Genomic DNA, 13,894 nt, shown 5'->3' on the forward strand with positions numbered 1-13,894 from the left:
TAAGAGATGACTTGTACCTAATTTTATTATTATTCTTTGTTTGTTTTTGTTGTTGGTAATTGGCATTTGATTTTACATTATCTTTATGCTCTGAGTTCTGGGCCTGGGAGGGAAGGGTGTGCTATAGGGGGAGGGAAATCCCCTGCTGGAGCAATTCTATCTGGGCTGTAACATGGCTAGTGTGGTCTCCACCCAGCTGCAAAGACTTGTCTGCAATATTTTATTGAAATTGGCAGATGTTAGAGATCAGGAAACTGCCCTTCCTTCTAAAACACAGCTATGCATTGTGAATCTGTTTGTTTCCAGATTGTGGTGCCGTTCTTTGTTCTCTGTTTCATTTTACAATGTGCAGGCCCTTCAGCAGCATCATTGCAATGATGATGTTTTTGTGTTTGATAAGATGTTCCCAATTCCCATATGCACATGCTGGAATGCGATTCCCAGCTGCTCTTCAATGTGTATAGACGTTATGAAGCCATGTACGAGGCTCATATGCAAAGGCCCTGATTTCAGATAGATTATAATGTAGACAGAAAATTTTACAACAAGATTCCATATGGAAAAATCAAAGTTAATTGATTTGGTGGAAAAGATCTGAAATATAGACACTCTGTAGGAGGCAGGACCCAGAGAATCAGGGATAGCTGAGAGAGACCAGGATGATATGGGCAATACACAGATTTGCAGCTGCTGAAATAAGGCCAGTGCAGTTTCTGGCTGTGTGCGCATGGGTCCTGCATTGTAAGACAGAGAGGACATAGTCCTGCAAAGATTTACTAACGTGCTTAACTTAACATGTGAGTAATTTCACTGAAGGTGATGTGAATGCTAAAAGATAGCATGTGTTGGCAGTCATAGCACAGCCATGGGGTGGAACTGGAATATTGCAATAACTTCTCAGCAGTGTTACCAGAAAGATATTGGGAAAACTGTAGTAAGATCTGAGAAGAGCAACAAAAATGATCAGGAGGGAGGATGGCTTGAGTAAAAAAGATGCTTGGCTAACTGATGGCAAAGGCAATGCTGTGATGGTTTACAAATATGCAAAGAGTGTGAACAGAAAGTAGGGAGCAGAATTATTTAGAGTGGCACAACAGGGATGGGGCAGGAGAGGAGGAAATTACAAGTAGTGGGTTGAAATTTAAAATTTTTTTTATGCTGAATAGCATTTAAATCTGGCCAGTGGGATCTGTTAGCCTGGGAGCTGGGAATGCCCCATAGTATAGGACATTTCAAGGTAAACTGGACATGACTCTACATGGCATACAATAGGGAACAATACTGCATTGGTCACCATAGGATGGGCTGGTGGGAAACTAATAGAGCACTTCCATTTATGTCTAAATTCTACTGTCTACGATTCTCTCAAAGTACCTACGTGGTGTTAGAGCCTTGAATTCCTTGAGAGAGAGAGAGTTTCTACCGGTAAATTCACTGGTTTTCCGTAGCCTATTTTTTTGAGAATGCTGTGTGGCTGCAATGCTCGGTAAGGGTTCATTCCACTCCAGTTGCAGCCTGTGGGAGTCTTTCCATGGAATTCATTGGAAGCTGGATTTGGCCCTGTGTCAGCAAGTCTAGCAGCAGGATATCCAGTTTGTAAAACTCTAGGATCCTGCAGGGTGAAAGATCCATCATTGAGCTGGGTCTGACATTTGTGGCCCATCTGCAAGAAAAAGGGAGCAACAAAGCCCAAAGGAATCCAAGAGAGCGAGACCCAACCGGAGAAGGAATCAAAATAAATAATGAATGGGGAAGCTAGGCTGTTGGTTAGCTGATAGAGGGAGGGATCCTGCAGGGGTTCAAACACCCTCAAATCCATTGGAGTCAAAGAGGAATGAGGACACTCAACTCCTTGCAGAACTGGATCCTTTCTGCATGTGACACCAAGAGTGCTGCTCAGTAGAGGAGTGTAGAAATGCTCCCAGTTAGTTTTACATTAATTTCTATTAACAGAGGAACATTTTGTCATCAGTGTAACATCCAGTTCCAGTCTCTACCTATAGATTTGTGTGTATCTTCGCAAATGTCTCTAGCAAAGAATAGGCTAACTTTCAAACATCTTTGAAAGCCTCCAGCTCCCCTTAACCACTGAACTGCTGAGCAGCACTTCAGACAATCCGAGAAATTAGAGACCCAAAAGACCCTCCAGGTTTCATCTAGTCTGGCCATCCCCTTGCTTCTGCCCATGCAGGAATGTTCCCTAATCCCTACAGTCACTCTCCAGGCTCTTGCCAAGTCCTGCTTTTAAATGACTCCAGCCATGGGAATCTCACATTTTCTGATGGGCAGTTAGAGATGTCCCCTTAGTCCATTTTGCCTGTGATTCAACAAAACTTCTTTTCTGTGCTCAGCTTCATCTCTTTACTTGTAAGCTAATCCCCGCAAACCAGCCTACACAATTTGTCTCTTCCTTACTCTTTGCCCCTTATCCACAATGACTCTGCCCCCCATAGCTATCACTGGGCTGAGCCCTACATATTCAGCTCTTATAATCTCTCCCTCTAAATCAGTCACTCCATCAGCTGAATCGCTTTTGTTCTTTTGTCCCTTCATTGCACTTTGCCAGCAGCTGGGAGCCCCTGCTGGGAAGAATCAGTGCAATGGCAGCTTCCGCTGTGAGAGCGGTCAGGGCTCTGCAGCGAGCAGAACAGTAACAGGCCATTGTCAAATGGCGCAGTGACTCAGTGCTATGGAATTGCCAGCCTTTGCCTTCCTCTGTCTCAGGGATGGATCAGGCCAAGTTGCTACAGTTTCCCTGCGAAGGTCTTTATGAAGTTTGCTGCAGCCAGAAAGCTGTTCCATAGGCATCTATTTGTTGGGTGGTTGGGGAGCTGGATGGCACGGCTCTGCTGAGATCATCCAAGCTGTCACTGCCTCTCGCTGCAGCCTCCATCCTTCTCAGCCCTTTCAGCAGGCAGCCAATTAGAGAGAAATCCCACTGTGTGGCTAGCTCCAAACAGCCATCTCGCCAAGGCCTGGGCTGACCCAGGCTCTGCTGCAGATGGGCCAGCGCTGTCTCCTCTGGCCGGGGAAGGGGAGCTGGGGGAGCTTGTAGCGATGCGGAGTGGACATGAGGCAGGAGCAGTGCCATTTGGAGCTGTGGGAGGCTGCACAGCACTGACAGGAGGCAGGAGGAGGAAGCTGCTCAAGAAGGCCTGGTCTTGAGCCCCAAACTCTTCAGGTGGGGCTGTCTCTCCAGCTCCTGAATATTCATCTCAGCCTGGGCTGCAAAAAGGGTAGAGCTAGAAATAGCCAACTGCTGCATTCCAACACTATAGCAGCAGTGCTACAGATGGAGCCAGGAGCAGCCTGATTGCTCTAGCCCCTGGCATGCCTGCTTCATTCAGATGCCAACTGGGTGAAGAATCTCCAGAGAGCGGAGCCATTCAGCTCCCCAGCTCCAGGGGACAGGGGCCCCTGGAGCAGTCTTCTGGAAAACCATAGGGACACTACACTAAGGGCTTGGCTACACTTGCGAGTTACAGCGCAATAAAGGAGCCCCAGGCACACTAGCTCACTACCTGTCCACACTGGCAAGGCACATAGAGCGCTCTGACTCCGCGGCTACAGCATTGCTGGTACTCCACCTCGGCGAGTGGAATAACGTTTGCTGCGCCCCCGCTGGAGTGCCGTGGCGCCAATGTGGACGCCCTGGTCCTATAGTGCGCTCTGAGCGGCCTCCAGAAGTGTCCCACAATGCCTGTTCTAGCCACTCTGGTAATCACTTTGAACTCCACTCCCCTGCCTCAGATGACCAACTGTCAGACCCGCCCTTTAAATTCTCTGGGAATTTTGAAAATCCCCTTCCTGTTTGCTCAGCAAGGGGTGGAGTGCTCTCAGCGAATCTTTCCAGGTGACCATGCCTCCATGCGCCAGGTGATCCCTGGTATGGAGCAATAGCGAGGTGCTGGACCTCATCAGTGTCATCAGAGAGGAAGCTGTCCAGTCCCAGCTGCGCTCCAGTCATAGGAATTACAATACGTTTGGGCAGATATCAAGGGACATGATGGAAAGAGGCCATGACCAGGATGCACTGCAGTGCAGGGTTAAAGTGAAGGAGCTGCGGAATGCCTACTGCAAAGCCCGCGAGGCAAACAGCTGCTCCGATGCTGCCCCTGCGACCTGCCATTTCTAGAAAAAGCTGGACGCAATACTTGGAGGCGACCCCACCTCCACTCCGAGTACCACCATGGACACTTCAGAGCCCAGTTCAACAAGGCAGGAGGAGGAGGAGCAAAGCGGGAGCGAGGGTTCTGAGGCGGAGGAAGACACCCCAGTATCCCTAGATGCATGCAGCCAGGAGCTGTTCTCAAGCCAGGAGGAAGGTAGCCAGTCATGGCAGCCGGTGCTTGGGGAAGGACAAACACCAGAGGAGGTTCCCGGTAAGCGGCTTTTATTTTAGGAAGGAAGTTATTCGGTGTGGGCTCTTGGGGTGAGGAGGGTTAGGGTTGTATGCATGCCTAGATGCGGAATAGGGCATTGATGTGCTCTCTCACATTGCAGTAATCGGCCTCAGTGATCTCTTCAAAGGTCTCAGCCAGAACTTGGGCAATGCGCTTGCGCAGGTTTCTTGGGAGAGCCACTGTGTTCCTTGTCCCAGTAAGGCTAACCTGTCCACGGCACTGTGCTGTGAGGGGCGGGGAGACCATTGCTGCACACAGGCAAGCGGCATATGGGCCATGGCGGAATCCGCATTACAGTAGAAGACTCTCCCTAGCTTCCTAGGTCACCCTCAGCAGCGAGAGATCTTCCAGGATGAACTCCTGTGGAAAATGTGTAGACAGTGTTCAGGATGGGGGCCCCCTGCCACTGTTGGCTCTGCCCAAGGCACAGAAACCCAGAGGACAGTGAAACAATCAGTCACGCTTGACCCTGTGCTTACTCACCATTTTGGGGCTCCTGTGGATTAAGTGCACTCGTTTTGGGATGGGCAAATTATGCTATTGTGTAGACTGTGCTTGTCCTTAAGTACAGGGGAATGATTGCTCTGTCTGGTGTGAACAATGCTGTCTCTGTTAACTGTTGCATTTTGCCTTTACAGATGCAACCTTGAGATCTCAGCCGTCCGTGTTATCACTGGCCGAAAGACTCCAAAGAATCAGAAAGAGGCCACGTAGAAGCAAGGAAGACATGTTGCATGAAGTAATGCAGCATTCAAGTAATGAAAATTGAAAAGTGCAGGAGTGGCGGGACAGTGAAAGGAGGATCTGCCAGCAGAATGAGAAGTGCTGGCACAAAAGTGTGGTGCTCCGGCAGCAAAGTACGGATCAGCTGATAAGCATAATGGCGCGCCAAGCGGACTCAATCCAGGCGCTCATAGCCATGCAGGCAGAGCACTACCGCACCCGCAGCCCTTGTCCCAAAACTCTTTCCCTCGTGCCCCCATGTCACCTCCAACCCACTTTCCCCAACATCCAGGTTCTTACCACCACCAGCTGCCTCCAGCACCTTTAGCTTCACCACCCAGCCCTGAAAACTACAACCCTTACCCTCTGCACTCAACCCCCAATCACCATGCAGTATAGCCATCCTGAAGTGCAGCACTCATTGCACAGAACTCCAGACAGGAAGGCTGAGTATGATAACAGGACATACGCAAATCTGTGATTGTACCGTTCCCGACCCCACCCTCTTGCCCTTTCTGTTTTCCAAGCACTTGTATTTCTTTTCAATAAATGGATTTATTGGCTTTGAACACATTCTTTATTATTGCATAAAGTAAAAGATAGCTTAGCTCAGGAAAGAAACAGGCACTGCAAGTCAGCGTGGCAAAAACAGATTCCTACTAACTTTGGAACCACTGCACTTCACTCCCGTGCAGGGCACCAGACATTACTGGTGGCTTTCAGCCTCAAATTGCTCCCTCAAGGCATCCCTAATCCTTACAGCCCTGCGCTGGGCCCCTCTAATAGCCCTGCTCTCTGGTTGTTCAAATTCAGCCTCCAGGTGTTGAACCTCCGAGTTCCATGCCTGAGTGAATCGTTCACCCTTCCCTTCACAAATGTTATGGAAGGTACAGCATGCGGATATAACCATGGGGATGCTATCATAGGCCAGGTCCAGCTTCCCATACAGAGAGCGCCAGCAGCCCTTTAAACGGCCAAAAGCACACTCCACAGTCATTCTGCACCGGCTCAGCCTGTCGTTGAACCGCTCCTTGCTGCTGTCAAGGCTCCCTGTGTAGGGTTTCATGAGCCACTGCATTAAAGGCTAAGCGGGGTCTCCAAGGATCACGATGGGCATTTCGACTTCCCCTACGGTGATCTGTGGGCTTGTGGCTTCTGGTCTGGGAAAAAAATCCTGGCTTGCAGCTTCCTGAACAGGCCAGTGTTCCAAAAGATGCGTGCGTAATGCACCTTTCCAGGCCAGCCTGCGTTAATGTCAACGAAGCACCCACGGTGATCCACAAGCGTCTGGAGAACCATAGAGAAATACCCCTTCCGATTAACTTGGAGGCTAGGTGGGCTGGTGCCAGAATTGGAATATGTGTGCCATCTATTGCCCCTCCGCAGTTAGGGAAACCCATTTGTGGAAAGCCATCTACAACGTCATGCACGTTACCCAGAGTCATGGTTCTTCTGAGCAGGATGCGATTAATGGCCCTACAAACTTGCATCAACACAATTCCCACGGTCGACTTCCCCACTCCAAACTGGTTAGCGACCGATCAGTAGCTGTCTGGAGTTGCCAGCTTCCAGATTGCAATAGCCACCCGCTTCTCCACCGTCAGGGCAGCTCTCAATCTCGTGTCCTTGCGCCGCAGGGTGGGGGCGAGCACCTCACACAGTCCCATGAAAGTGGCTTTTCTCATCCAAAAGTTCTGCAGCCGCTGCTCGTCATCCCAGACTTGCATGATGATGTAATCCCATCACTCAGTGCTTGTTTCCCGAGCCCAAAAGCAGCGTTCCACGGTGGTGAGCATGTCCATGAATGCCACAAGCAAACTCGTGTTGTATGCGTTACTCTAGTCGATATTGTCAGAGCCCTCACTGTCACTTTGGATCATAAGGAATAATTCAACTGCCAAATGTGACGTGCTGCCAAGACTCATCAGCATACTCCTCAGCAATTTGGGCTCTGTTCCCACAGACCGAGAGGGAAGACAGAGTGCACCGTACAAAAAGTTGAAAAATGGCGCCAAATGTGGACAGAAGCACAGGGATTGCTGGGATGCAAACCGATGCATTGGGACAGGACCCAGAATGCCCCGCACCTCCACCCCCTTCCCACAAGCCACAGCACCAGAATGGGAAGAGGTGCTCTGTGGGATAGCTGCCATTAATGCACTGCTCTCAATGCCGCTGCATGTGCCGCAAATGTGGCCACGCCAGAGCACTTGTTCCTGTCAGTGTGGACAGACTGCAGCACTTTCCCTACTGCGCTCTCCGAAGGCGGGTTTAACTCAAAACGCTCTACATCTGCAAGTGTAGCCATGCCCTAAAGCCTGGTCTACACTACCACGGTAAATCGATCTAATTATGCAACTTCAGTTACGTGAATAACATAACTGAAGTCGATGTAGTTAGATCCCCTTTGGCGGTGGCTACACTGCGCTGTGTTGACGGGAGACATTCTCCCATCAACTTCCCTTATGCTTCTCAGGGAGGTGGAGTACAGAAATAGATGGGAGAGTGCTCTCCCGTCGACTTAGCGTGTCTTCAGCAGACCCGCTAAATCGACACTCGCTGCATGTCTACACTTACTGGTAGATTGACACTGCTGCAATCGATGCAGCGAGTGTCAATTTAGCAGGTCTGGTGAAGACATGCGAAATCAATGGGAGAACATGTTTTGCTCCTATACCCACCTTCCCCCACCTGCTCACTCCTTATATCCCCAGGAATATGCCTCAGAGAAAGGCAGCTCACCTTCTCTAAGGAGCATTTGTTTGCACCCAGGCTTTTCGGCACCCCTTCTCTGTCCCTCTTCCTTTCTCCTTTCCCTTCCCTCCCAGCTGGAGTAGCTGTGACCCTAGTCCAGGGAGTGGGCTGGAGACAGACCCATAGGATAGGCTAACTTCAGCAGACTCACATTCAAAATCATAAATAGGTTCCAACTCACTGTGTCTGCCAGGTCACCTTGGGATTATTTCTTACCTGAGTTTATATAAAGCTAGGTGAACACTGCAGTAGACTATCTGCAACAGGAAGTTTTCTATGCTGTTCAACCTGACATCCTCTCTTTTGGCCCCTTCCCCATTTCACCTCCAGCAGTGCAGTCTAGGTGTGGTCAGTGCTGGAGCACTTCAGTGAGGTTCATACCTCAAGCTCTCTTGTCTGGATTCTGGGCTCCTGGGAGCAGGGAGGGTCTAGTACAGGGCTGAACATACTGACAGCCCTTAACTAACTACTGTTGGCTAGGCATCTGGCAACTCTGGTATGCTTTGCCCTCTGTTCAAATTATTTTGGGCTGAGCGCATCTCTTTACCTGATTGTGGGGTGCATCTCATGGCAGGGCCTGCAGCAGGATGCACCATAGTCACTGGCATCCTGGGCTACAATCAAACAAAACCTTGTCCGTCTGTGTTTTGCTGTCATGTCCTTGCCCTCGCTGGGCGTGGGAGCCCCTCCTGATGAAATAGAGAGACTACATCCAACATGCTGACCAGCCTCCTTTGCAAACACCCTGAGCCCAGACTTCAATGGGAGATGGGATCTGGGGAGAGAGAGTACTGGAAATGCTCAAAAGAAGGACAGAGAAACCCAGGGAAGAGCCTGAAAGTGGTTACAGATGAAGGGTTAATTGCTTCTGAGAGACAGAAGGGGACAAACGCCAGAGAAGTCAAGCTCCAGGGATCAGAACGAGATTTGCAGCTGCAGCATGAGACACATCCAGAGAATTTTGCCCTTTGGGAGGGGGAATCCACTGTGAAACTTCTTTATTTTTGGCATTTGGGGCTTCATTAAACATTTTCACCCTTAATTTAAATGACAGTTTTCTGAGGGAAATCTGATATTTTTCATCTCTAATAAAATGTGAACCTGAGCTGGACAAATAGTGATTCTTGAGTGAAGGGAATTCTTGCCCTGCTTATGGGATGATGGCAAGCATGCAGCAGGTCCGTGTTTGAGGCTTGCAGCAGCCAGCAAGAACTCAAACCTCATAAGGTTCAAGGTTATTCCAAATGGAGAATCCATGACCGTTGAGCAAGTCCTAATGCAGCACAAATTTGCTTCCCTCTTTGGATTTATCTTGCCTCCAGGTTTCAGAGCTTTATTGGCTTGTTTTATTATTAAACTATATGCTTTTTTAATCATTGCAAATAACCTACCATTGTTTTCCTGTCATGAGGGCTGTGAATGCATTTACACCCCATGTAGCATGGGAGGGTGGGATTTCTGACTTCTCTCTCTCCCAAGTGGGAGGAAAGCTCAGTATTCCGTTGTCTTCATGCTGCTTCTGCCTCTTCCTGTTGCAGATATTCCAGTGATCCCGGACTTGGAGGAAGTACAGGAAGAAGATCTCGCCATGCAAGTGGCAGCTCCACCCAGGTAACAGCACAGCCACATGACCACAAGTCTAGAGTCACTGCCCATAGCTGGGGATCAGCAGTGAGAAATGGCTGCTGAAATTAAACCCTGCATTACCTTGTGTTCTGCAGAGATCAGTGGCTGTCCCATTCAGTAGGATTTGATGCCATGTATTATGATAGTGAGTCTCCAGGATAGTGAGGCTCCAGTGTGTTGTTTCCAAATACACAAAGAAAGTAATTACAGCATATTCTATATACATACAAAAATATTTCAAAAGAACATGATTGATATTGCAGCGTGAAACCTTCAAAAGTTAGGAAATGCCCAATTTAAGGTTGCCTGTGCAACTTTGTGCATATGTATTATCACACACACTTTACTTACATGATCATAAATTATTTCCCCCCATGTGATGTCTGCCTCATTCAAGTGCCTAGTTAATCTGTATAGTGCAAATCCTATTGGTTAAAAGTGATAGTCAAAGTAGTTCTGGATTTATCTCAAAGGTGACCAGCAAAGGGAAAAAATTAACCTTTTTTTTTTTTTTTCATTTTATCTTAGAAGTATCAGGAAATGGCAAGTCTGCTCTTTCCTGTTTTGTTGAAGTGATTTCTTGGATAATATGAACTGGGAGCTTTTATGGCCCTTAATTGTAGAGAAAGGGTGCCTGAATCCTGAACAAAGATGCCTTTTCTCCCAAATGTTTACTGGGCATTGAAATTAAATAGCTGTTACCGAAAACAAATTTAAAACACTTTTAACAGTTTGACTAAAAATCACTCTGTTTCTCAATTATATTTTACTTCCTTGTTTTATATCATGTTATGATCCTATCAGTTCCCTGAACATCCATGGAGTCTTCCAGAGTAGAAAAGACCCACATTTCTCATGTAAGACAACAAGCAGAAATAAAATTGCTACAGGTCTTCTTTATATTGTGACATCACACAGAAGGAAAAGAGAGCACAATACCCTTCCTTCTCCTTTTTTTCTTTGCGATTCACCTTTTAAAAAAACTGTATTTCATAACTATGACTTTAAAGCAGCCAGGAAAACTCAGAGACCCCTAGTATACTGGAAGCTGCATGGTAGGGCTGGTTAGGAGCCAGGAGGTGGAACAATCAAACAGCTTTTCTCCTAAACAGCTAATCCAATATTTGCTGTTAGGCTTCCTACAACTACAGCATCTACCGCTCAGAGGATGGCAGGTTCTGGGGCTTCCCTCACATTCATGGTCCATTAAATAATAATACTCCATGTCTAAATCATTGTTCTATCTGGTATAGAAACAGCACTCGAGAGGCTTGTGCCCAGAATCCTGTCCACCCATGTATTTCTTTTCTCTTGGGAGACATGGGCACTCAAGTTGGATGCTCCCAGACTCCCATCCATGTGTCACTGCTCCCTAGAGGAGCATGCGCTGTTCCCACACTTAGCTAGTTTTGTTTCTTACCCCTCCCTCTTGCAGTATCCAGGTGAACAGAGTGCTGACATTCCGTGACCTGGACAATGACCTCATGAAGTATGCTGCCTTCCAAACCTTGGTGAGTGGGTGCCTTTATATATAGTGGCCAGCATAACCCCCTCTACACCTCCGTCATGTCCTCCTCCAGAAAAACAGAGATACTTGGGTACAGTGCCCATTGCTCTGGTGGAGCCCCTACTGTGCCTCTGACACTGGATACAAACGTCTCCTTGGCACGTTTGCTTGGAGTCCACTTGGAAATCGTACTCCGATGGCCATTTATTTACAGTCAGAACATCCTTGAGTTTTCCCTCAAGTTTTCTGTTGGTCCAGTAAAAGATATTATTTCACCCACCTTGTCTCTCTAACATCCTGGGACCAACACGGCTCCAGCAATACTGCATATGTCCCTAGAACACATTTCCTACCCATGTTTCACCATGCTCTGCCCCTTTCTCTGGTCCTGGGACACACACAGGACTGCTCCTCCTCCCTCAGCTAGGGTCATCCAGGGTGCTGTCCTTTCGTGTGGTGCCTGAGGCACATGTAACCCTGCCCCTAGTGTCTGAGCTGCTGGCTTTGGGTATAGGAGTTCTTCATGCTGCTGTAGACCAAAGAGTCTTTTTCAAGCAGGAAGGAAGTTTCCAAAGCTGTTCCTGAGAGGCACAAACCCAAATGGTGACAGGCCATGATTTCCTGTTTCCTTGGGGAGTGCCATATTGCCAGCCCTAAGAATCCAACCCCAAAATCATGAGGTTTTTTAATTCTGACATTGTTTTTGGTCTGGCTGCTGGTTTTTGAATTCCCTCTTCTCGCCCTGCAGTGTTTGTGTGACACAGACACAAAATGCGTACACACAGAAATGCAGGTCCTGACTCCCTTGTGCATCTGCTGGGCAATACTCCCCTCTCGTCCCCTCCAGCTACACTCACTGGTTCACATAGCCCCTTTGCTGTGTCCCAGCAGCCTCCCCTGGCTGGTGCCTGTAGCTGGCACCTGTCTCCAGTCAGCAGCAGAGTGGGCTTCCCCAGACTCTTAATTTAATTTAACTCTCCCGGGCTGCGGTGGAGGATGGTGGGAGATTTTGTTGTTTCTGGGCTCTGCCCCACTCAGAGCTCATGGGGTCCCACAGAGGTGCAGGCAGCTGCTATGGGATGTCTGCAGGCTAGCTCCCTAGAGTGGCTGAAGGGAGAAACTGCAGCCAGCTCAGGTAAAATTCCTGCACCCCCAATTCAGCCAGAAATCACAGCAGTTGTGATTGCACTGTGAGTGTTGCAACACTGGGATTGGTCTCACATGCTCCTTCCCCTCCCACTGAGCTGTCCACATCCAGTCACCATGTGCTACTCCTGTCCCATAAGAAGCCATTTGTCCCCAAGGAGGCAAGAATGCAGCTGTCACCAGCAACATCCTCTTCCTGGCTAAGGTGCGGGGTCCCTTTTCTCTGTGCCTGGTCTGTTGGAGTAAGTCTGTGACCTGCTGTGTGTTCACAGGATGGAGAGATTGACCTGAAGCTTCTCACCAAGGTTCTGGCCCCAGAACAGGAAGTACGAGAGGTGAGCCCGTCTTGAGGCAGAAACTAGTAGAGCTGCTTGCGTGGGCCTGCAAGGTTCTCAGTCAGGCTGTACATGGCCTTATTAATGGGGGAGGGGGACAGACTTGTCTCAGTGGGATAAAGTCTGAAGGGATTTTGGATTTTAGAGGTTTCTGGGGCCCAGAATGTGATACTCTTAGTGTGCCAGAGCTTGTGGCACTACTTCCAACTGGGCCCTCCTGTGCAAAAGAGCTGACAAAGGAATTATTGGGGACTGTCTCTGACCTGGGCTCGGGGCTCCTGACACACTCAACGTTCTATGAAATTCTGCATCTAAGAGCCACTGCTAGCTCCAGCTCCACTGAGGGGCAAAGACAGACAGGAGAACAGGGGGAGCCCAAGTCTGGAACAACAGGTCAGGACAGAGGAGCACCAGCAGAACTGGGGGAAGCCCAGGACTGAAATGGCAGGGTTTCTGCAGGTTAGGACTGAGCTGCATTGGGAGAGTTGTGTAGGGGTGGAGATTTCACAGACCCTCTCTGCACTGTGCCTGGTTCAATCTATAACTTGCTTTTTTTGGTGAATTTTAAAAACACAACCCGACTTGTCAAAATCTATAAATTGTGGCAGGGATTGAAACCACCTTTTTCCTGGGATTTCTAGTGCTCCTAATGGAATCTAGGGCCCTGCCCTAATGCCCCCTCTATGCACATAGTGGTAGATCTCTGAGGCTGCTACAGCATCTCTTTAGGGCGGCTCGCCTGGCCAGCCTGACCATTTAGCAGCATTCAGGGACCTGTAGCAATTCAGAATTTTTTTTTTCTTTTCTCTTGATAGGAGGATGTCTGCTGGGACTGGGACCATCTGTACATGGAGGTGTCTTCAGAACTCGTGACTGAGTGGGACCTGGGACAGTCTGAGAGAGATGAGCCCTTGGGTCAGCCCAAGAACATCTGAGGTCTGGCCAGCTCAGCACACAGACTCAGACAGCTACAAATAGTTAGCACTAGTTGTTTTTTTGTTTTTTTTATCAACTCGTGTATTTGAGAAAATATTCCAGATCTGAAAGTAAAGGAGGTGGGAGCATGACAGGAAAGTGGGCTTGACTCCCAGGTATTTTGTAACAAGAATATTTATTTGTTCTCAAAATGCCACACTGAATAATTTCAAATACAAAAAAGCATTTATGTTTAAACAATCGCTTCCATTTCGCTAGCTCTTTATCCCAAGATGTTTTACAAGTTCCTGTAGGGATCTTGTCTGCTGCTGCTGCAGTGCACCCTGTTCTGGAGTGGAAACATGGCAGCTATTTAACAGCCACACTGCACAAAGGGTAGGACAGGAAATTAAGAAGAACGTGGCTTCCTCTTGAGGCTGGCTGCAAAGGGAGTTTAAGTTGAATTTGCCCAGGACACTGAGGTT

General features: G+C 48.4%; 1 protein-coding gene across 2 annotated transcripts in view; it reads left to right on the forward strand.

Annotated features, from left to right (window-relative positions):
- IFT43 (intraflagellar transport 43) overlaps positions 1-13,670 on the forward strand; it is a 58,873-nt gene extending 45,203 nt beyond the window's left edge. For both annotated transcript variants that reach the window (XM_073349248.2, XM_073349249.2), the window contains 4 exons: positions 9,419-9,491; positions 10,942-11,017; positions 12,432-12,494; positions 13,310-13,670. In XM_073349248.2, coding sequence (XP_073205349.1) covers positions 9,419-9,491; positions 10,942-11,017; positions 12,432-12,494; positions 13,310-13,429 — 332 coding nt within the window. In that variant the 3' untranslated portion in view covers positions 13,430-13,670. The remainder of the gene's footprint in view (positions 1-9,418; positions 9,492-10,941; positions 11,018-12,431; positions 12,495-13,309) is intronic.
- Positions 13,671-13,894: the final 224 nt, after the last annotated feature.

The sequence above is a fragment of the Lepidochelys kempii genome, chromosome 6 (genome assembly GCF_965140285.1).
Source record: "Lepidochelys kempii isolate rLepKem1 chromosome 6, rLepKem1.hap1, whole genome shotgun sequence".
Classification (NCBI taxonomy): Eukaryota; Metazoa; Chordata; order Testudines; family Cheloniidae; genus Lepidochelys; species Lepidochelys kempii.